This window comes from Stomoxys calcitrans, chromosome 4 (assembly GCF_963082655.1).
Source record: "Stomoxys calcitrans chromosome 4, idStoCalc2.1, whole genome shotgun sequence".
Classification (NCBI taxonomy): domain Eukaryota; kingdom Metazoa; phylum Arthropoda; class Insecta; order Diptera; family Muscidae; genus Stomoxys; species Stomoxys calcitrans.
This window is the reverse complement of record NC_081555.1, coordinates 29448065-29472019: the sequence shown is the minus strand read 5'-3', so window position 1 is coordinate 29472019 and position 23955 is coordinate 29448065. Positions and strand designations below refer to the sequence as shown.

Genomic DNA, 23955 nt, shown 5'->3' with positions numbered 1-23955 from the left:
TAATACATTTTATTTGACTTCTATGTCCACACATGTTTTGCAAATTTTATTTATAAATTTTGCAATTATTTACAATTTTTTCCTCGTATTGTTTTGACAGGTTGGCAAATGTCGTTACAACCTAATGCCAAACAAACAGACTTGCACTGGAAACTTTTTTTGTTTTATTTTTGCCGTTCACGGCTTGTCTATTCAGTAAAATGCAAATTTTGCAAATTTTTTCCCATGAACATTTCACTAAGGAACAGGGCTAAACTTCTCACATATCAATGAGTGCAGTCCGATTCAAGTTTAAGCTCAATTATAAGGGGTCTCCTTTTTATAGCCGAGAGTCCGAACGGCGTGCCGCAGTGCGACACCTCTTTGGAGAGAAGTTTTACATGTCATTAGGAGGGGAAAACCACCGCTGAAAATTATTTCTGTTGGTCTCGTAAGGATTCGAACCCAGGCGTTCACCGACATAGGCGGACATGCTATTCTCTGCGCTACGGTGGCCTCCATTATCCAGTATTAAAATAAAACACAGCAATTAATGGTATTGGGAAAATAACGAAGATAATGGGGTAATCACAAGTGAGGATATGTTGTACAATGTTAATTTTTCCAAAAATTTCAAAAGTTTTCAATGCACACTGTTGTTACAAATTTTAGTAGCAACATGTCCTCTCTATAATGGCAGCATATGATCTGTAAAATAGGACCTTCTCAGCAACATTTCTAAAACTTGTTCATCGATTAAATCCTCCTTATTAAATTGATGGTTTGGGGTTTTTTGCCGGATACACTGCTAGTGTCGATAACAGCATAATTCAGCTCGTTTCTTGTGTGCCTTTTGTCTGCTTTGGCGTATAAGGAAATCTTCTCACCGTTATTAGCACCAGTTGTTCTAGGAGTTGGGTATCTTTTTGAAGTTTTTTTCCGATCTTATTTCGATGCTTAGCGCTCAGGTGTCAAATTCAAACATAAATTACACCTAAATGGACAATTGTATAAAATTTAGTCCACAAGGTTTCATCGTCAGTGCTGCAGAATAACTGCATAAATAACTTAGGACCTTGTATCGAACTTTTACACTAATTGCATTTGCATCTGCGGAGGACCAGTAAAGGCGGTCATATAAGTCACCAAGTATTTTGATACAGTTGCAATCGTTATGCCATCGATTCTCAAATTAAGCTGCCAACGTACTTCCGCTATCCATGTAGTGTACAATGCGGCTGAAGATTTGGTGGCAGGTTACGATCTTTTTCGATGCCGTCTCGAGGATATGTAATGTGGGAAACGTAGAGATTAAGTACACTGGGGGGATTCCTTGGAGATCTCCCACACAAATAAATGGTGATCCATCGTTCTAGGCCTGGCCGTAAAGAAAATCCTTTGACAGGTCAAGAACCACAAGGAGCGTCCTAACCCTAAGAGGTCGTGCAAATCAATCGTGGTGCTATAAAATTGATGAAATCCATGCTAATGCTCAGACCAAGAAAATTTCGCAGCCAGATTCGGGCAAACTACTGGCGAAAAAGCCATCTGTTTATCAAATTCATGCTGATGCGCAGCTCTTCCCCAATGGTAAATGGTATTAAAAATGTCTCTTTCCATGGAAAGTGTAATAAAACTGTCCTTCCCCGTGGGAAAAGGTATTAAACCTGCCCTTTCTCATTGGAAAGGGTAATAAAGCTGCCGTTCCCCATGGGTACGGGTAATAAAACTGCCCTTCCCAATGGGAAAGGGATATAAAATTGCCCAACCACCACGGAAAAAAGCTACCTTTTCTCGAGGAAAAGTTAAAAAACTAAATTAACAAAACTACATTTTTCCAATGGGGAAGGGTAATAAAACTAATTGTTCCCAAGGGAAAGGGTGATAAAACTTCCTTTGCCCAAGGGAAAGGGTGATAAAACTTCCCTTCCCCTCGGGAAAGAGTTATAAAATTGCCCTTTCCCACGGAAAAGGGTTATCGAACTGCCCTCTCCCATGGAAAAGGGTAATAAAACTACCTTTTTCCAAGGGAAATGGTATTAAGACTACCTTTTTCCAAAGTAAAAGGTAATTAAACTACCTTTTTTCAAGGGAAAGTGTAAAAAACTCCCTTTCCCAAGGGAAAGGGAGTTTTTTAATAAAACTACGTTTTCCCAATGAGAAGGTTGTAAAACTAGCCTTTCCCAAGGAAAGAGCAATAACACTCCCTTTTCCCCAAGGGAAAGAGCAATAAAACAACCCTTATCACAAGAAAGATGTAATAAAGTAACCCTATATCCAAATATGGTCCTATCTGTACCACATTTAATAGGCATGGGTAGGGGTCTACCAGAACACACTGTGCCAAATTTCATCGAATACGGGTAATAAATGGATCTTTTATGGCCTCAATACCCTACATCGGGAGATCGGGTGGTCGATATAAGGGCAACTATATCCAAATATACAATAGTTCCGACTGTACCGCACTTCACAGAAATGAACAGGGGTCTACCTGTGCACCTGTGAACAGGGTGAACTCACTGTGCTAAATTTCATCGAAATAGGATGAAAAATGATCAATTTATTGCCTCCAGACTATAAGACTGGAGATTGGTCTATATAGCGGCTATATATAACTAAAATCCGATTTTATGAGTTCAGAAGGTCAGGTTTATATACAAAGAATACGAAATCATCAAAAAAATTTTTGAAAAATGTTTTCATACCCAAGACATCTGCATAAATGCCCAACTTTTGGGTATAAATGGGTAAATACCTTTTGGGTATTTACCTATCGCCCATCTCTAGCCATGGGCCAAATTTAAAATAGATTTCAAAATGCCTCGATCTTCTGCCCTTTTCTTCAATGCCTGATACCAAATTTTGAGATGTCATTTACAATTTGAACTTTCCATCTTAGTTGGGGTCGTCTCGGTTTGCGTATGCCACAATGATTGCCTTCAAGCAGTGTGGCAATCATGATGATGGCCATTGGTAATTGGCTTTGCAAATGCAAATTTTGCCCATAAACATTCCACTAACGAACAGGGCCAAACTTCTCACATATCAATGAGTGCAGTCCGATTCAAGTTTAAGCTCAATTATAGGGGGTTTCCTCTTTATAGCCGAGAGTCCGAACGGGGTGCCGCAGTGCGACACCTCTTTGAAGAGAAGTTTTACATGGCATAGTACCTCACTATTGTTGCCAGCATTAGGAGGGGAAAACCACCGCTGAAAATTATTTCTGATGGTCTCGCCAGGATTCGAATACAGGGGTTCAGCGTCATAGGATGACATGCTAATCTCTGCGCTACGGTGACTTAAGAAAACTAACCTAATATTTGATGCCAATAGAAACTTATCGCTATTCTTTGTATTTCTCTATTTACAGAAAATGAAAAAAGACTTTTTGGTTAAGTTATAAACTTTGCGAAAACTGAAGGCAAAATCAAAGGATGTGAAGTAAGCAAACAAAGTTAAAATAAAACTAATTATTATTTTTTGTTTATTATATGATAATATAATTTATTATTATTATTATTACGATATATACTATTTCCAAACTATTCGATAAGACTCATTAGAAACTCTGCTAATAAAAATTATTGCCCAAAGGCAACAAAGGTGAAGATATATATTTTAAAACTATGTATTTTCTCAAAGGAAAGAAAATGTTAATTATTAGAAAACCTCATCTAAAATGAAACTGTAGAACATAAGCAATACTTAAACATTTAGATTTACACCAAAAAAAAAAACACACCCACACACATACACATACACAGAACTAAGCAAAAACAACAATTTAAACAACAACAAGGTTTTTAGAAAACTTATATTTAAGGAATTACAGTGCCTAACTAAAAGAAAGAAAAACAAAAAACAACAACAAAACAAAATTCGTAAAGCAAACCAAAAGCAACAAAACAAAATTTATTGAAACCATTTTTCGAGATTTTTCGATTTGTTAACAAAAAAGTAAAGAAAAAAAAACAAAAACAAAAAACATGGAACAAAGCAAAACAAACATGCATTACCTACATATTATTAGATTTCGGCTATATATATAAATAGACCCAAAAGCCCCCCCTATACTAAAAGAGTACAGAAATTATAAACATAAGTTATACATAATTATATAGAGATATACATGCATATATATTTTGAAAAAGAAAAATGTTAGCAGGTTTACAAAAAAGGCCTCCATAGAGTATAGTCATTAGTGCTGTAAGAAGAGAGAAAAAAGTATATATACTATAACAAACTACATACATATGTATTTACTTTAAAGAAACAAAAAAAAAAAACAGAAAATTCAAGAAAAAAGAAGAAAAACAAAGGACCTTTGAAAAAATCATACAATGATTTTTATTGCATAGGTCAACTCCAACCAACACCCACACACACACACATTACATACTAATTTCATTATATGCATACCTATTACTAAATATTTCTACACATACATATTATATATCTTCTATATACATACACACTCTTTCTAGTACTATAGGCTTACACCTACTACATACAAACACATATAAATATGTTACAGGACGTTATTTGTTTAAAAAAAAAATCCCCCCCTGCCCCATATTTGGCTTAAGTTTTCACCTTTCTTTTCTTTATTATTTTTTTTTTTTTAATTTATATATTCTTTATAAAAACACCACAATTTTTTACTATACATATATCCATATGATTTAGAATTTTTTAAATAATATATTTTTTTGTTAATAATTTTTTTTAAACCCCGTACATTTATATTTGAACAAAAGAACTACAAAAAACAAAAACAAAATAAAACCCACAAACATATGTATACAAAAAGTTTTACTTATTTTTTTAACCAACATATTTTTATAACCACCACCGAAGGATGTGGGGGTATATTCATTTTGTCATTCCGTTTGCAACACATCGAAATATCCATTTCCGACCCTACAAAGTATATATATTCTTGAACAGCTTAAAAATCTAAGACAGACGGACGGACATGGCTAGATCATGTCCGTCCGTCTGTCTGTTGAAATCACGCTACAGTCTTTAACCAGTAAGGAAGGGCAAAAGTCGGGCGGTGCCGACTGTTTAATACCCTACACCTACCCTATAAATACAATGTGGGAGCTATATCCAATCCTGAACCATTTTTGATGGACCTCGGCGAGCAAAAATATGTTCAAACTGTATTAACTACGGTTGACAAATGACATCATAATTGCAAATTACCCAAAATCTGACGAACATATATATAGGAGCTATAACTAATACTGAACCGATTTCTATGAAATTCACCAGTAATGTCGAAAGTTATAAAAAAAATCCTTCTTGCCAAATTTCGAGAGAATCGGTAAATAAATAACCATTTTATTGCAGTATTACTGGAAATCGGACGAACATATATATGGGAGCTATATCCAAATATGAACCGATTTTTTCCAATTTCAATAGGCTTCGTCTCTAGGCCGAAAAACGTGTCCATACCAAATTTTAAAACGATCGGATCAAAATTGCGGCCTGTAGTTTGTACACAAATTAACATGGACAGACGGACATAGCTAAATCGAATCAGAAAGTGATTCTGAGTCGATCGGTATACTTATCAATGGGTCTAGATCTTCTCCTTCTTAGCGTTGCAAACAACTGCACAAACTTATAATACCCTGTACCACAGTGGTGGTGTAGGGTATAACAAGTAAATAGGTAAGTTGGGCCGGCTGAACTTTGGATACCCACCACCTCCAGTATATATGTAAATCACCTTTCCTCATAATCCATGTCCGTCTGTGAATCCATGTATCCTTGTAATCAAAGTTCAGGTCGTATTTGTTGTCCAATCATCACGAATTTTTGCACACACACTTATTTGGCCCAACGACAGACGCTATTGATTTTGGTAAAAATCGGTTCAGATTTAGATATAGCTCCCATATATATGTATCGCCCGATTTGCACTTAAATGGCTGTAGTAACTACAATTTTCAACAGATCTGCACAAAATTTGGCACGGATTGTTTTGTTACTGATCTTAACATATCTGCGTGATTTCATCAAAATCGGTTCAGATTTAGATATAGCTCCCATATATATGTATTGCCCGATTTGCACTTAAATGGCCTTTGTAACTACAATTTTCAACCGATCTGCACAAAATTTGGCACGGATTGTTTTGTTACTGATCTAACATATCTTGGGGATTTCATCAAAATCGGTTCAGATTTAGATATAGCTCCCATATATATGTATCGCCCGATTTGCACTTAAATGGCCGTAGTAACTACAATTTTCTACCGATCTGCACAAAATTTGGCACGGATTGTTTTGTTACTGATCTTAACATATCTGCGAGATTTCATCAAAAGCGGTTCAAATTTGGATGTAGCAGCCACACATATTTATCGCCGGATTTGCACTTATATGGCCATAGTAACAACAATTTTCAAACGATCTGTTTGAAAGTCGGTTCAGATTTAGATATAGCTCTCATATATTTATATATGGCCCGAATTTATAATTGTAAGCTAGGTGTAGGGTATTATATAGTCGGCTGCGCCCGACTTTTGCCTTTCCTAACTGGTTTTTTACATATAAACATTATAATAGGCCGGAACTAATATTACACTGTACTGTGAGTGCATGGCAAAAAGAGAAACCAGCAAGAATTGTGTACGGTTGTGTGTGAAATGACGTGATCATGTATACGTATGTGTATGTCACTTAAATCCCCAAAAAACGCAGTGTAAACGGACAGGATTTGTTTTTTGGATTTAGTTAAATCCAGATCATAAAAATTTCAATGTATACGTGCTATGAGTGCTATTTATGTTGTTGGTACGCATGGGTATAGAGTAGATCTGCCAAAATATCGATGGTACTCTCAATATTTTATTTTTTGACTGAATATCGATTGATATTTTTTCGATGGATACTATCGCAAAAGTTAAATTTTTGCAAACCAAAACAAAAATAAGCAATCCGACACGGAATTAAGATTCATTGCACCTATAGAGGGCGCAATTTTCATCCGATTAGGCTAACATTTTGTACAGCGATTTTTCTCATGGCTTTCTACTGACTTGGTTTTATTCGGTCAATGCATTGATATTGATTCTATATAAATCGATCTACTGATTTTTACTTCTTGTCTTCGTTTGAAATATAGGTGATGGGAAATTAACGATAGTATCGATATTTATTATTAAAACTATCGAAAATATCGATGGCACTATCGATATTTATGTTTTTGCCCGAATATCGATACTATATTTTGCAAAATTTTACAAAAATAAGCTGTTCAACACTGAACGTATGTTGTTGTTGTAGCCACATTTTCATATGGAGGTGGCGATCCTCGTCATGCTCGTGATGTGAGCAAGTTCGTTCCGGTCCAAAGGATCGATCGATATTTGAAGACGCCATTAACTCGCCTTGTAATATCGAGCATCATAGGCACTCAGTATTTGTTCAAGAGCCGATGCCGTCCGACCTCTCACTGAGACTCTCCGCTCGATACCGCTACATCATTCCTCTATCCGCAACCTGTGGACGCGCCCGATAGCTCGCAACTAAGCTTCTCATGGCAGCAATGAACACCACACAGATCGGACCTCAATATTCCATCCCGGGATAGCTGTGAATGTATCCTATAATATACTATCGCTATTTATTATTAGAAATATCGAATGTTGCGATTATCGATAGTTCGCCAGCTCTACATGGGAATCCATTGCCTCGAGGTGTGGTGAGTTTATCGGATGCTAAAGAACTGCTCATTTGTGGGTTGATTATGGCTGACAATCGATTGATATTTTTTCCAGGGATGCTGGAATCTGTGGGTATGCCTTTATCGACATGTTTGACTTCTTATCCCTAAATTCCACAAATGACTGGCGACCACACAGATATAGCTGGAGGGACGTGTTGGCGATGTCCTCAAATAATTTGGCATGGCTGACAGTGTCGAATACCTTCGATAGGTCCAGTGTCACGAGGACCGTCCTAACACATGGCCTGGGCTGATTGAAGCCACGGCAAATGTGTGCGGTGATTGCATCCAAAGCTGTTGTGCTATGCAGTCTTCGAAATCCTTATTGATGCTCGGCGAATGGAAATTCTCCTATGAGGCTCGGGAGGAGTAATGCCTCAAGCGTCTTCGCTACTGGTGAGAGATGGGAGATCGGTCTGTACGACTCCCCCAAGCTCGGGTGCTTATCAGGCTTCAGTAGCGGGATCACTCTGCCCATTTTCCAGACATCGGCATCTATAAGAGTGTTTAAAGACAGATTGAGGACAGTAGTAAGGTACTCAACTCCAGGTAAATCCAGATTCTTCAACATCAATGTAGAGATTCCGTGGGGGCCCAACGCCTTGGATAATTTGGCGCCATGGATGACATTCGTAATTTCGCCCCCTGTAAATTGTGATGGCTGTTCAACGGCTCGGAGACCACGAATACGGTGAATGGCTCTCCTCCTTGCCCTGTTACTCTCGGCATGCACATTAAATTGACGGTTGAACAACATGGGGCATCTCTTCGGATTAGTCACGGTTGCTTCGCCAAACGTGACTGAGGTCCTGTCATTCCGTCTACCGGGGTTCGAGAGTGACTTAACAGTAGACCACAGCTTGCCTAAATCGGGGCCTAAGTTACACTGCTCCAGGCGTTCCAGCCACAAATTCCGCTTATGTTCGTTGACTACCCTGTTTATTTCCAGATTCATCTCGCTGATTCTGTGGTTAGTGGGGTCCATACAACGAATCCCATCACGCTCGTCTGCGTACCACTGCCTGCCCCTGGAAATTGGGCCGCACTCGGGGTATTCGACCGGGTGGTATAAAGCGAGCGGCTGCTGCGTTAATGATGTCTCGGAATTTCCTCCCGGCCACTAGCACGTCCGAGGGGGTGGCAGTTCACTGAAGCGGCGATTGATGACGGCTTGCAAGCATACGTCACTTACGAGATCAGGGGAGGCAATGGAAATATCTGGCGAGCTGCTGCACCTCCTCGTAATCCTAGTGGGGGCATCCTCATTCACCGTGCAAAACGTGGAGAATGCCATGAAGTGTGATGATTATGGCCAGATAGAAACCCAAATATGTCGGGGTTGTAAGCTTGACCATTAATCGGGACACAGCTACCAACCGGCGGTATGTACACGTTGTATAGCTCCATTTAGGCAGTACCGGACCTGACTGCTATTCCATGCACTCCATGTAGGGGTCACTAGCGCCAGGCGCAGACGAGATGGGTCTATATTGCACGGAATGGTATATCACGAAGGCCTAACCCCCACCTCCATTCCTTGAGCGATCCTTACGTAGCACATTGTATCCGTGACAACTGTGCCTGCTGCAGGTGTTGGTCAGTTTTATCTTGGATCGCTGCGACCAATATAAATTTCCGACTCATGAAATCCACAATCTCATCGATCTTGCCGCGGAGACCGTTGCAGATTAGTTGCAAAAATGATACATTTCCCAGCACTGGTCTGGCAATATTTAAGCTGGGATGCTGCTGTTGCGTATATTGCCGTACGGGAGAGGTCGGGGGTATCATAGTCCGACGACGACGCTTGTGACCCACTGCTGGCTATGTTCGCACAGCACCTTGCGACATATCCAGTATGACTATACTCCCGTAGTGAAGTGAGGCCAGAGCAAAATGGGAAATGTACCCACTCCATACACCAGTTACACCTCACCGACAACGACCAATGATGGAGGCGGTTCTGGCAAACCGAACAGTTCCACGGTCCGGGCTTCTATTCAATCCCGGCAAGGACCAGAAGCTTGCGGTGAAGGCATTCCGGGATGTGCCTCTCCCATGACGAAAAAAAGACGAACACGTACACTGAGGCGGCAGCCCTTGCCAATCAGGGTTCCATCGGGTCAATCCGGTGCGTACAACCGGCTGCCATGGGATTGTGTACACATAATTTGTAATTCAAAAGCAAAAAAAAATTTCAAAATTGGTTTAATTCTGGCAAAATCATCTTTTTTCTTCATTCACAGCTCTTTTTTTTGTCCATTCACAATTATACCGTTGGTTAAATTTTTCGCTTATTTCCATTCATTGCTACTAGTAATTTCGCAAAGAGTCGGATGGAATGGATATATTGTCTTTTAATGTCATATGCATAGACGAATATCACATATATCGACGCATAGACGAATGTAATGTAAGAGTCTATGGTACGGCGGGTCATTTACTCTCTTCCATTGTCTATGATTGAACATCTGTAGAAATCTGGGGCCGAATTACCGCATACGTGATCGAGTCTGCTTTCGTATCGAATGAAACTTCATGTCTTATTAAATGGATGTTATCTTTTATAGACATTTTAATGTAAAATTTTTTACGAATTATGATCGATTTAAACATTTGGGATCTTATTGGGTTGCCCAAAAAGTAATTGCGGATTTTTTAAAAGAAAGTAAATGCATTGTTAATAAAACTTAGAACGAACTTTAATCAAATATACTTTTTTACACACTAAAAGTAACAGCTGTTCAATCTTTTTTTCAATAAAGAAATACATAATTCACAATAGAGAGTTTTCGAACGATTTAACCCGTTCACGTATGTGGTAATTCAGCCCTTGACGTACATAATTTGTAATTCAAAAGCAGAAACAAATTACAAAATTGGTTTAATTGTGGCTAAATCATCTTTTTTCTTCATTCACAACACCTTTGTCAATTCACAATTATACCGTTGCTCAAATTTTCTCGTTTACTTCTATGCAATTGGCAATTTTGTAAATATAATTTGTAATTCAAAAGCAACAATATATACAAAATTGGTTTAATTCTGGCTAAATCATATTTTTTCATCAACAACACCTTCTTTGTCCATTCACAATGATACTGTTGTTCAAATTGTTCGCTTATTTCTATTCATTGCAACTGGAAATTTTGCAGATGGGATATCTACTGTCTTTCAATGTCTATCGGTACGACGAGTCATCTTTTCTTTTTCACTGTCTATGGTAAATCTGCCCGACTGGTAACACCAGCGTTCGCGTAAGATAACCCAAGTTATATTCATTTATAGGTAGTGGCAGTTGCCCAACAACAAAACATTAAGTACACTATCTGTCAAAATCAATGATTAGTGCAACTCTGAATTTGTGTATGTTACTAGTTCGCGCCATTTCTAGTTGTTTGTGTGTGATGGTTCTTAACTATAATACGCACACACAACCAAAACTGGTTGACAGACAGTGCACTTTGCGAGAAAAAATTTTACTCAGCTGTTTACGTTACACTACCTGGTAATTATGTCATGAGATAACCTTTAAATTATTCAGCCATGTCATACCAAAATTTTTATATGGAGCCTTAAACCCCGTTTGCACTGCTCATTAAATCCGGATTTAAGGCTGTCTGCAGCTGATTTAATAAAGGGAAAATAGATGATCGAGCCATTAAATACAGATTTAAGGCTTTCGTCAACTGATTTTATAAAGGGAAAACAGATGATCGAGATATTAAATCCGGATTTTAAAAACGGTGTAAACGGGGTCTTAGCCCGTGTCAACAAAAAATTGAATTGCCTGATTTTTTTCTAACCTAAAACTTAAAATTAAAATTATTTTTTGTTTTCTCATCTCATAATAAACAAAAAAAAAAAGAAATACAAAGATTGCATATATTTTTATATACAAAAATATATTAAAAATAAGTAAAAGAAATATATATATACCTATAAGATTTAGAACTAACAGAGAGAAAGAAAAACTAAAACAGAAATGAAAAATTCAGGTTTATTAGGAAAATAATGCCGTAAGTTAATTTAAAAAGAAAAAAAAAACAAACAAACAGAAACAAAAAAGGGTAGATCAAGAAATACTTGTTATATATACACACAAATGTATTCTTCTATACAAATAGTTTTTAAAACAAATTATAATCAGATAGGTACAATCAAAAATGGCTCTTAAAGGCATACATACATATACACACATTAAAATGTTAAGTTTTGGCTTTGAAATGAAAATTCAAGAAAATTAAAAAAGAAAATCTCCACTGTTACTGATGATTCTGAGAAATTATTTGATTTGATTTATTCTAAAATCCCTTTAAGGTAAGGGCGAAATAAACAGGAAACCCTTAACAAAAAAAAAAATACAAAGAAACAACTCCAAAAGCCTTTAATACGAGTACTACAAAAGAAAATAAAATTTTCTAAAAATAAAATCTTATATAAAAAATATGTTAAATCTCTCTAAAATGTTCTTTTTTTTTTGGGAAAAGCTAAGCATTTTTTAAGCTATATTTTTAAAATGTATAGTTTTTTTAAATTCGTTTTATTTAATATAGATATTCTTTAATTGTAAGATATATTTAACAAGCAAATAAAATCGCAATGTAGAATATAGCATTATTGCTATCATCCTTCTTTCAATTCATTATTTTTGCTATCCATAATGCTTTTCTATTAATATTATTATTAGTTTAGACTACTATTATTATTAATTGATTAATTATTTTATAAAAAAAATACATTATCTATACAAACACTCTCATACCAACTTAACTATTCTTTACACTTTATTTATAAAACAAAACAAAGCAACAGTAATAAGTTCACTACTATGTATTTCTACGGTTATTTTTCTGAGTTGCATTAACAATAAGCAAAAACATAAAATAAAATCGATTTGTTAGCCACATTTTCATTTTGTTTTGTTTAAAATGTGCGAGAATTAAAATTGTTGATATCATCATTCAAAAAAAAAAAAACCCCATATGACAAACAATAAATCCCAAACTGTATCACCATCGTCATTGGCGGGCGACGACTAAACAACCAATGCGCCATTAACCAGATAATGGTCGGTTTAATTTTACTAATAATAACAACAAAACAAATTTATTACCAACAAAACAAAAAAAAAAACCAATTAAATTTTTTTGAATAAAAATGATGTACATATATTTCCCCAAAAATGAAATAAGTGTTTTAATTGCAATCAATACATAGCGCTATAGAATTAAACAATTTTCATTATAACGTGTTCTAGTATATCGTAGAGACGTTTTTATTATATTACTAGCCAAACGGGGTCCGCTCCGGAGCGCCTTCTTTAACTCTCTTATATCTTTTACGCTTTGAATGTGGATATCGAATTCGTGCCATTGTAGCCTATCACGCTGAACGCGTTCGAATCCTGGCGAGAACATCGGACAAAGCGGTGCTTATTTCCTCTTAATGCTGGCGACATTTGCGTGGTACAATGCCATGCATGGTTATTTAAAAAATGTTCCCCAAAGGGCTGCGGGATGCCGTTCGTACTCGGCTATAAAAAAGGACCCTTATCATTGAGTTTAGACTTGAATCGGAAAGCACTTATTGATGTGTAAAAAGATTGCCGCTGCTCGGTTCCTGGTGTTCTTAAAAATTAGGGTAATGAGTAGGGCTTTTTAGGTGAGGGAGGGCACCTCAGACATTTCGACTCAAATATGGAAATCAAATTCATGCTGCACTTCCCAATCCCTTTAATTTGAGCCCCATATTGCCATGGTCGGTAAATATGAACCGTTTGGAGGGTGTTTTGGAACTGGGGCGGCCAACGGCACTTTGCACTCAAAATGGATGTTAAATTCGTGTTTTATTCCCAAATACCGTTGATTAGAGCTTCATAAGGGGGGGTAAGGGGGCGCTTTAGGGCGTACCCCAAAACACTTGGCTCCAAAATTGGATACCATATTCGTTCATATTCTACTCTCAAACCCCTTTCATTTGAGTCCCATACTGTTATAATGGATCAATTAACCCATTTGACGTATCTTTTTATGTCAATTTCGTAATCTACTCCCAAATACTTTTCATTTGAGTCCCATATAGCCATGGTCAGCTAATATGCCCATTTGGTGTATTTGGGGGTGGGCGACCACCTATTACTTGGACCTAATTTTGTATGCCATATTTGTAATAAATTGCCTAATACTTTTCATTTGAGTCCCATATTGATGTGAACTTCAAATCTGTAGCTGTTTAGAGGAGTTTTGGGGTTGGAAGGGTCCGCTGGGTACTTGGACCCAAATTTTAATACCATATTCGTTTTCTGGTCTCCAAAACCTTTCATTTGATACCCATGGGACCACTTTCGGATGTGGGTGGCGTTTATGGGGTAAGGGGGAGGGTGCGCCTCCATCCGATATCTAAAAATTATATACCCTATACTTCCTTCCAGACGTACACAATCTATGAAAATTTTAAAAAAAATCGATTCAGCCAAGTCTCATATTGTCATAATGATGCACAAAATTTCACTTAAGCCGATGCACCCATCTTCGAGTTCTGGCTTTTTTGCAAAATTTTCCAAATTTTGTCGATGAACATTCCACTAATGAACAGGGGCAAACTTCTCACCTATCAATGAGTGCAGTCCGATTCAAGTTTAAGCTCAATGATAAGGGGCCTCCTTTTTATAGCCGAGTCCGAACGGGGTGCCGCAGTGCGACACCTCTTTGGAGAAAAGTTTTACATGGCATATTACCTCACAAATGTTGCCAGCATTAAGAGGCGCTGAAAACTTTTTCTAATGGTCTCGCCAGTATTCGAACTCAGGCGTTCAGCGTAATAGGCGGACATGCTAACCTCTGCGCTACGGTGTCCTCCTCTGGCTTTTTTGAGAATTGTGATTATCACAAAATGGCTAAAATCTATAATCGTTTTTGAGTTTATTCGGAACAAACAAACAAAGCGCAACAGTTTCATTTCTATATAATATAAGCTGTACCCGGCCCGCTTTGCTGTGCCTTCATTAGCACCACACGAAAAATAAGTTTCTTACTTACTACCATATGTATCTCCCTAGTTCAGTTTGTTTATCTACCACCAAATGCCTTTTATTGAACCCCATATATATTGGGTTGCCCAAAAAGTAATTGCGGATTTTTTAAAAGAAAGTAAATGCATTTTTAATAAAACTTAGAATGAACTTTAATCAAATATACTTTTTTACACTTTTTTTCTAAAGCAAAAGCTGATAACTAAAGTAACAGCTGATAACTGACAGAAGAAAGAATGCAATTACAGAGTCACAAGCCGTTGAAAAAGTTTTTCAACGCCGACCATATGAAAAATCCGCAATTACTTTTTGGGCAACCCATTTTGGTATATGCCCACTTGGGACGATTTTGGTTTTGGGGTGGCCCTCTAGACAATTACACCCAATAGTAAATCGGTAAATATGTCCTGCTGGCGGTTGAAGAAGAGCAGACACTACCCGTCTGCTCTTCTTCAAATATGAAAAAATAACCTGTTATACGACAATTAAAAAAAAACTGGCGATTTTGAGTCTATACGGAACACCCAAACAAACACAAGGTGTGTTTCGTTATCATTGCATTTTATAAAGCACACTGAAATATATGTATAAGAAATATTTCGGCATAAGCTAATTAGCCTAAGTTTGTTTTTTTTTACAGCGCCATCTTCATCTTTTATTAGAAACATGAATGTATAGAAGAGAGTAATTAAGAATGAATTGTAAAATGGATCTGGTGATGCCAACAATTTACCAGCAAAATGCATAACAAAAACTGTAAAAAGAGTCAAATTTTGTGTAAAAAAAAAAGTAAAAAAGCACTAACTTCGATTTTTGACAATTATGCAAATAGGTGTGTAGTTTTAAAAAACAATCGTGGCTAGGCTTTAGAATTGTTCTTGAAATAAGTCAAAATTTAAGAAGATCACAGCGAGTGCATTATTGAACCCAAAATAATGGGGCGAAGCCATCGAATTTTTTTGCTTTGATCGTCTAGCTGTTGATTTGGTTAACCTGACAGAAAGCGTAGTTCAAATCCGGGTAAAACTTCTGAAAAAATGTTAAGTAGTAGTTTTCCCGTTATTCAGTAGTAGTTTTCGCTCTTATTAGTGATGTATTCAGCCATTTAGTACGTCTACGAAGAGACGACATTCGGACTCTGAAAAAAGTAATCCCAGATCATTGGGCTAAAACTTTAATCGGGCTGCACTCATTGACATGAGAGAAGTATCTTCTATTCCTTAATGGAATGTTTGTGGGAACATTTATGCTAGATGAGATAGGCTAGTATAGTGGTCACTGTTACAAGAAGAGACAGCAAAAGCCTAAAATTATAAAAAGGGTAAAAAGCACTAACTAGAAATACAAAGCTTCTTTTTATGCCCACCACCAAAGGATGGGAGTATACTAATCTAGTAATTCCGTTTGTAACACCTCGAAATATTGATCTAAGATCCATAAAGTCCATATACTTTTGATCGTCTCGACATTCAGATTCGATCTAGCCATGTCCGTCCGTCTGTCGAAATCACGATAGCGGTCGAACGCGCAAAGCTAGCCGCTTGAAAGTTGCACTGGAACTTCCTAATGATGTAGGTCATTGGGGATTGAAAATGGGATATATCGGTTCAGATCTGGAAGCGGCAATTTTCGTCCGACTTGGCTAAAATTTTGGACATAGTGTTCTGTTATGACTTCCAACAACTATGCCAAGCAGGGTCCAAATCAGTCTATAACCTGATATAGCTCCCATATAAACCGATCTCCCGATTCGAATTCTTGAGCCCCTGGAAGCTCCAATTTTTCTCCGATTTGGCTAAAATTTTGCACATAGTGTTCTGTTAAGACTTCCAACAACTGTGCCAAGTACGGTCCAAATGGATCTATAACATGATATAGCTGCCATATTTTAGCAGAATCCATGGTGGTGGGTTCCCAAGATTCTGCCCGGCGGAACTTTGCACGCTTTTACTTGTTTGCGTTTGGCACTAGATGGTACCTTTTCGGTTTTTTTTGTGGACCTTAAAAGCACCAAATCTAGTGCCAAAAACACTAAGTTGGCATCCCTGAATGGATCCTGTAAAATAGATTTTCTATATATTGCTATGTGGCGTATACTTTTTATTAATTAATTTAATATTGATTATACGCACACATGGTGAATTAGCATTAAACATACGCACCACAGCATTTATCAAGTTTTTTGCATGGTTTCTCTTTAAAGGCAGAAACTAAAAATAAATCCCATAGATTTTCTTCACCCTACCTCATAGTATGGGGTATACGAATCTAGTCACCTCGAAAAATATCCATTTGTGACGTCATAAAGTCGCGATTGGTTACAAAAAAACATTGCTATATATATGGGAGCTATATCTAAATCTGAACCGAGATTTCGAGCAAACTTTAAAGATATTGTGGAAGTCGTCCAGGAAAGGATTGTACAAAGTTTTGGGGAAATTGATCAATAAATGAGCTTGCAGAGGCTCTAGGAGTGGAAATCGGACGATATATATATAAATGAGAGCTATATTTAAATCTCAGCCGATTTCCATTAAATTTACCAGTCATATCGAGAGTCATAAGAAAATCCTTCCTGTCGATTTTCAAAAGAATCGGTTAACAAAAGACCATTTTATTGGAAAAATGCTGGAATTCGAACGAACAAATATATGAGAGCTATATCTAAATCTGAACCAATTTCGAGCAAATTGGTAGTCGTCGATGAAATCGATGTATGAAATTTTGAGAAGATTAGCTACTTGCAGTGACTCTAGGAGTGAAAATAGGGCGATATAAATATATGAGAATTATATCTAAATGCGGCACGTCGTTCACTCTCGGCATAGAAAAGGAGGCCGCTTTTCAATGCGGCACGTCGTTCACACTATATGAGAGCTATATCTAAATCTGAACCAATTTCGAGCAAATTTTAATGATATTGTGGTGCGTCGATGAAATCGATGTACGAAATTTTGAGAAGATTGGTCAATAAATGCACTTGCAGTGACTCTAGGAGTGAAAAAAGGGCGATATAAATATACGAGAGCTATATCTAAATGCGGCACGTCGTTCACACTCGGCATAAAAAAGGAGGCCGCTTTTCAATGTGGCACGTCGTTCATACCCGGCATAAAAAAGGAGGCCGCTTTTCAATGAACTTAAAACTTTAATCGGACTGGAGTCATTGATATGAGAGATAAATCCACTGTTCCTTAATGAAATGTTCATGGGAAATTTAGTAGGTCGGTTGGGATTGTAAAAGGGCCTTATCGGTCCATAGTTTGATATAACTCTCATATAAAGCGGTTACCGGATTATACTTCTTGAACCTCTAGAGGGTATAATTCTTATCCGATTTGGCTGAAAATTTGCACAGTGACTTCTCCTATGACCTCTATCATACGTACCAAATATAGTCTGACTCGGTTCAAAACCTGATATAGCTCCCACATAAACCGATCTCCCGATTATACCTCTTGGGCCTTGGGAGGACATACGTGCCAAATATGCTGTGCATCGGTCAATAACATGATATAGCTTCCATATAAACCGATCTACCGATTTTATTTCGATTTATTTTACGGTTATTGCCTGATTTGGCTGAAATCTTGCACAACAACTTCTGCTATGATCTTCAATCGGTTTGTAACCAAATCAGATTATGGACCCCATACAGCTCCAATGGCATAGCAATTCTTATCCGTAATCTTTTGTTTGCCTAAAAGAGATACCGTGAGTATAAAGGATTTGACCCGGCCGAACTTAGCACGCTTTTACTAGTTTGATATAAGTACAAGTTTACCTTTGTTTCCTAATGACATTTTAGGGAAATATGAAAGCAATTATATTCATATTTACTTATCATTGTTTAATTAAATCAATTTATTCTCTTGATATACAACATTATAATTTTTCCCGAAAAATTCGTGTTCTAAATTACCAAGAACTCTAAAAACCCATTTGATAACAAAAGTATTAACAAATTGCTGAAAATTGGTTTATATATATATAATTGAGATAAGCCAATTAAGGTGATAAAAAATTTCAGTTATATAATCAGCTACAAAAATAAAATGCATTTACACATGTACCAGCCAAGCAACAAATCATCTCGTTGCCCAAAGCTAAAGAAGAAATTCTTCCGGTTGCACTAAACACCCGATAGACTATCATCATTCAGAACTTTCTTCATATCTTAAACTGAATAAGAGAAGAAGAAGAAAAAAAAACGTTTAAATCATCATAATTATCAGGGGGTCAATGCTACCATTCATCACGTTTTGTCTTTTAATTCGAGACAAAACGGGGTTTTTTTGCTTTTCCCCTCAGGTTTTTTGTGTTGTAAAGCTTAGAGTGTAATTTCACACATGAACTCATATTTGTTATCAATTGAAAAACTATGAAACGACAATGGGAAATTTCTCAATGAGCTTAATTGAGCACCTTCACTCTGCCCATTTGCCAATTTACCCATCCATCATCGCCCAAATGGTGTTTTATTAGCTTGGCATATAAATAGTCACAAATTGTGATTAATTTGTATCAGTTCACCAACGGCTCCAATCGAATTAGCATTTTTATTATATTATTACTACAATTGTATTTCATTCGAGTGATTTGTGGATTAGAAACAATGGCGAAATTATTCCTTATTTTGGCTACTGTACTGTGTGTTCTTGCTGCTTTGGGTGTCCAAGCCCTTGATAAGGATGAAGCTGTTGCCAAACTCATGAGCACCGCTGAGGAATGTAAAAAGGAAGTTAATGCCAAGGATTGTAAGTAGAAAAAAAGGATAAAACAGAGAGTTTTCATGTCGGGGGAAAGTGTTTCCTAAACAACTTATTTAGCAATAAGTTAACCTAAATGGTCTACTTTGACACCTACCTAACCTTCACGTCACCAAGTCAAGGTCTAAGATCGGTTTATATGGCAGCTATATTAGGTTATGAAACGATTTGAATCATACTAAGCACAGATGTTGCAAGTGATATCAAAACACCACGTGCAAAATTACAGCCAAATCGGATAAGAATGGCGCCCTCTAAAAGCCGAAGAAGTCAAGACTCCACATCGGTTTATATAGCAGCTATATCAGGTTAAGAACCAATTTGAACTATACTTATCACAGCTGTTGGAAGTGATAAGTATAGTATTTCGAACGAGAATTGCGCCCTCTAGAGACTCAAGAAGTCAAGGCCTATGATCGGTTTATATGACAGCTATATCATATACATTCAAACAGACCTACACTAACAAAAAGTAATTGTGCAAAATTTCAAGCACTCAGCTTTACTGCTTCAAAGATAGCGTGCTTTCGATAGACAGACGGACGGACGGACATGACGACCAAGAATACATATACTTTATGGGCTCTTAGACGTATATTTCGAGATGTTACAAACAGAATGACGAAATTAGTAAACCCCCATCCTATGGTGGAGGGTATACCAAGTAAAAGCGTGCTAAGTTTGGTCGGGCCGACTCTTGGGTACCCATCACCATGGATTCTGCTAAAATGTAGGAGCTATATCTAGTTATAGACCGAATTGGACCGTACTGGGCGCAGTTGTTGAGAGTCATAACAGAACACTATATTCCAAGTTTCAGCCAAATTGGATAAAATTCAAGGCTTGTAAAGGTTCATGAAGTCAAATCGGGAAATCGGTTTATATGGGAGCTATATCATGATCTTGACCGATTTGAACATAGCAAAGTTGTTGGGAGTCATAACAAAACACCATGTACAAAATTTCAGTCAAATCGAACAAAAATTGCGGCTTCCAGGGACTGAGGAAGTCAAATCGGGAAATTGGTTTATATGGGTGCTATATCAGGTTGTAGACCGATTTTGACCATACTTGGCTCCGCTATTGGGAGTCATAACAGAATAATATGTGCAAATTTTCAGCCAAATCGGATGCAAATTAAGGTTTTCAGGGGCTCAAGAAGTCAAATCGGGAGACCGGTTTATATGGGAGCTATATCAGGTTCTTGACCGATTTGGACCGTACTTGGCACAGTTGTTGGAAGTTATAACAGAACATTATGTGGTTTTCATGGGCTCAAGAAATCAAATCGGGAGATCGGTTTATATGGGAGCTATATCAGGTTCTTGACCGATTTGGACCGTACTTGGCACAGTTGTTGGAAGTTATAACAGAACATTATGTGCAAAATTTCAGCTAAATCGAACAAAAATTGTAGTTTCCATGGGCTCAAGAAGTCAAATCGGGAGATCGGTTTATATGGGAGCTATATCCAAATCTGAACCGATATGGCCCATTTGCATTCCCCAACGACCTACATCAATATAAAGTATCTGTGGAAATTTTCAAGCGGTTAGCTCTAAGCGTTCTACCGCTATAGTGATTTCGACAGACGGACGGACGGACATGGCTAGTACGAATCAGAATTTCGAGACGATCAAGAAAGTGTATACTTTATGGGGTCCTAGCTCAATATTTCGAGGTGTTACAAACGAAATGACTAGATTAGTATACCCCCATCCTATGGTGGTGGGTATAATGATAGTGGCAATCTAGAAAAGTCAAAGATAAAAGAGATAAGATATGTTTTTGCAAATTTTATTGGTGATTATAATTTTTTTCCAATCCCAGATAGTTTCCGATAGAAATATTATTTCACTTAAGCGACTTAAGTTCCAAAAATGAACAAGTATACCAAACGGGTCAATATTATCATATGAAAGGTTTTTGAGAGGTAAATGCGAATATAAATTATTTTCAAATTGGGACCATATCCTTCCACAGGATATTTTTAGATCTTTAGGTATTTCATTGCCATGGCAGTGTGGATTTCGTTGAATTCAAGCCTTCACGCACTAATTCAAATTTTGTTGCAGTATTTTTTGGACCACCATTAGGGCTCAACACGCAAACATTTTGTTCACTTTAAGGTAGTTGAGTTCACCAACAATAGCCGATTGAAATTTTCCAGCCAAATATAACGCAATCACGCTATTGTACTTAAATTCCACATGGAATAACATTCTTTTGAACTAAACTAAGAAGCAAATGCTTTTGGTGGCTTGTAAACAATATAATGAGCTGTCAATACAACTGTTACTGTCATTTTTAGTCTGACAAATATACTACCAGTGTGAATTTGGTAACCCTGTAATTGGATCTAAGGAAGAGTTGCATAAGACACTCCAGGACATCTATAAGACTGAGTTAAGAAGATACAAGGGCTAGCTGAAATTGTTTCAGAGCAAATCCTGAATGGAATTTTTAATGGTTGCTACATCCTAGACCTCTATGCTAAAAAAGATTCCATCACCCACACCTATAATGGTAGAGTACTTTCAAAAGCCGGACAATGTATGGACAACGACTAGTGAGGAACAATTGTCACGGATTTAGACTCGTCAGGGGTTATTGAGGAAATTCTGAATCAACAATAACAATTTCGGCTCATTTAAATCGCCTGATAATGTATTACCTATCGAACTACAGGCTGTGTCCGATAGACTGGATCATCGGCTAGGGGAAATGTACTCTGCTAGTGTCAGTATTCCATATATAACTGTGGGATGAAGGCCTAAGGCCTGCCTTATCCCCACACCAGTGGTCATAAGGATAAGGGAAAGATATATTTACTTATCTCCTTTCTACGTACTCTCGGTAATAGCCTTGTCTTCTGACGATTCGGAACCCTACATAGAATTCTTCTCGTCCTTTCAACCGTCTCACAGTCCTGTAGTGCTATATGCGCGGTCGTTGCCCCGGCGCTCAACTCGGACTGCTTCGACCTTAAAGGCTTCGCATTTGGTTTAAATCGATCCATAATCTGATATAGCCGCCATATAAACCCATCTTGAATCTTGACACCTTGAGCCTCTAGAGGGAGAAATTATCATCCGATTTGAAATTTTGCACGAAGTGTTTTACTATGACTTTCAACAACTGTGTTAAGTATGCTTGAAATCGTTCCAAAACCTGATATTGTTGTCATGTAAACCGAGCTGGGGTCTTGATTTCTTGAACCTCTAGAGGGCGCAATTCTATTCCGAATTGGCTGAATTTTTGCATGACGTGTTTTGTTATGACTTCTAACAACTGTGCCAAATATGGTTCAAATCGATCCATAACCTGATAAGCTGCCATATAAACCGATCTGAGATCTTGACTTTTGGGCCTCCAGAGCACGTAATTATTATCCTATTTGGTCCGAATCGGTCTATAGCCTGATACAGCTCCCATACAAACCGATCGCCCTATTTCACTTCTTGAGCCCCTAAAGGGCGCAATTCTTACTCATATTGTCTGAAATTTTACACAATGACGTTTACTATGGTCTTCAACATTCAATTCAGTTATGGTCCGAATCTGCACATAACTTGATACAGCTCCAACATTATAGCAATTCTTTTCTTTTATCCTTTGTTTGCCTAAAAAGAGATATCGGGAAAAGAACTCGACAAGGGCGATCTATGGAGGAGGGTATATAAGATTCGGCCCGGCCGAACTAAGCACGCTTTTACTTATTTAAATTAAAAGCACATCTGCCCCATTTAGCTGTTCGAACAAGAATACACTGCTATATATTGCACAAAAAACCACTGATTTTTGTCTCTATTTTTAGCCGATTTGGAAGAGATGGCTGCCCGTAAACCAGCCTCCACCAAGGAGGGCAAATGTCTGCGTGCATGCCTCATGAAAAAATTCGAAGTGGTAAGCAAACACGGTTTGGCCATATAAAAAGATTTCTTTGTTAATTTTTGTCCCCTATCCTCCTAAATTCTACTCCAGATGAATTCCAATGGTAAATTTGTTCCAGAGGTTGCTGAAAAGCATGCTGCCAAAATGACTGATGGCTCTGCTGATAGACTTAAAATGGCCCGTGAAATTATCAATGCCTGTGCCAACATTGAAGTCTCCTCTGATCATTGCGAAGCAGCTGAACAATACGGAAAATGTTTCAAAGATCAAGCTGATGCCCATGGCATTAAAGAAGATTATAAATTTTAAATGTAACAAAAAAATAAGGCCGAATTTTTATAGTCTTATTTGAAATATTCCATGTTTTGTTATGGAGTAATCAAACAATTTTGTATTCTTTTAGCAATTAAAAGGAAGTACATTTTCTTTACCAAATGATGTGTTTGATTCTTTTGGTTGTTGTTGTAGCAGTGCATTGTATCTTTTATTTTATCTGACAGTAAGTTGAAAAGTGTCAGTAAACCTTTGGCAAC

At 37.3% G+C, this 23955-nt stretch overlaps 1 protein-coding gene across 1 annotated transcript; it reads left to right on the top strand.

The window, feature by feature from the left end:
* The first annotated feature begins 18998 nt into the window (after window positions 1-18998).
* LOC106083246 (general odorant-binding protein 28a) lies at window positions 18999-23825 on the top strand. Its single transcript, XM_059367634.1, has 3 exons — window positions 18999-19516; window positions 23346-23434; window positions 23513-23825. Exons 1-3 carry the CDS (start codon window positions 19375-19377, stop codon window positions 23729-23731), a joined length of 450 nt encoding a protein of 149 aa, XP_059223617.1. The 5' UTR covers window positions 18999-19374; the 3' UTR covers window positions 23732-23825.
* The last annotated feature ends 130 nt before the right edge of the window (window positions 23826-23955 follow it).

Excerpts from the sequence above, each read along its gene's own strand:
- LOC106083246 (XM_059367634.1), top strand. The coding sequence starts at position 19,375 with ATGGCGAAATTATTCCTTATTTTGGCTACTGTACTGTGTGTTCTTGCT. Across the intron at positions 19,517-23,345 it reads GGAAGTTAATGCCAAGGATT|CCGATTTGGAAGAGATGGCT; the intron begins GTAAGTAGAAAA and ends CTCTATTTTTAG. Across the intron at positions 23,435-23,512 it reads TCATGAAAAAATTCGAAGTG|ATGAATTCCAATGGTAAATT; the intron begins GTAAGCAAACAC and ends ATTCTACTCCAG.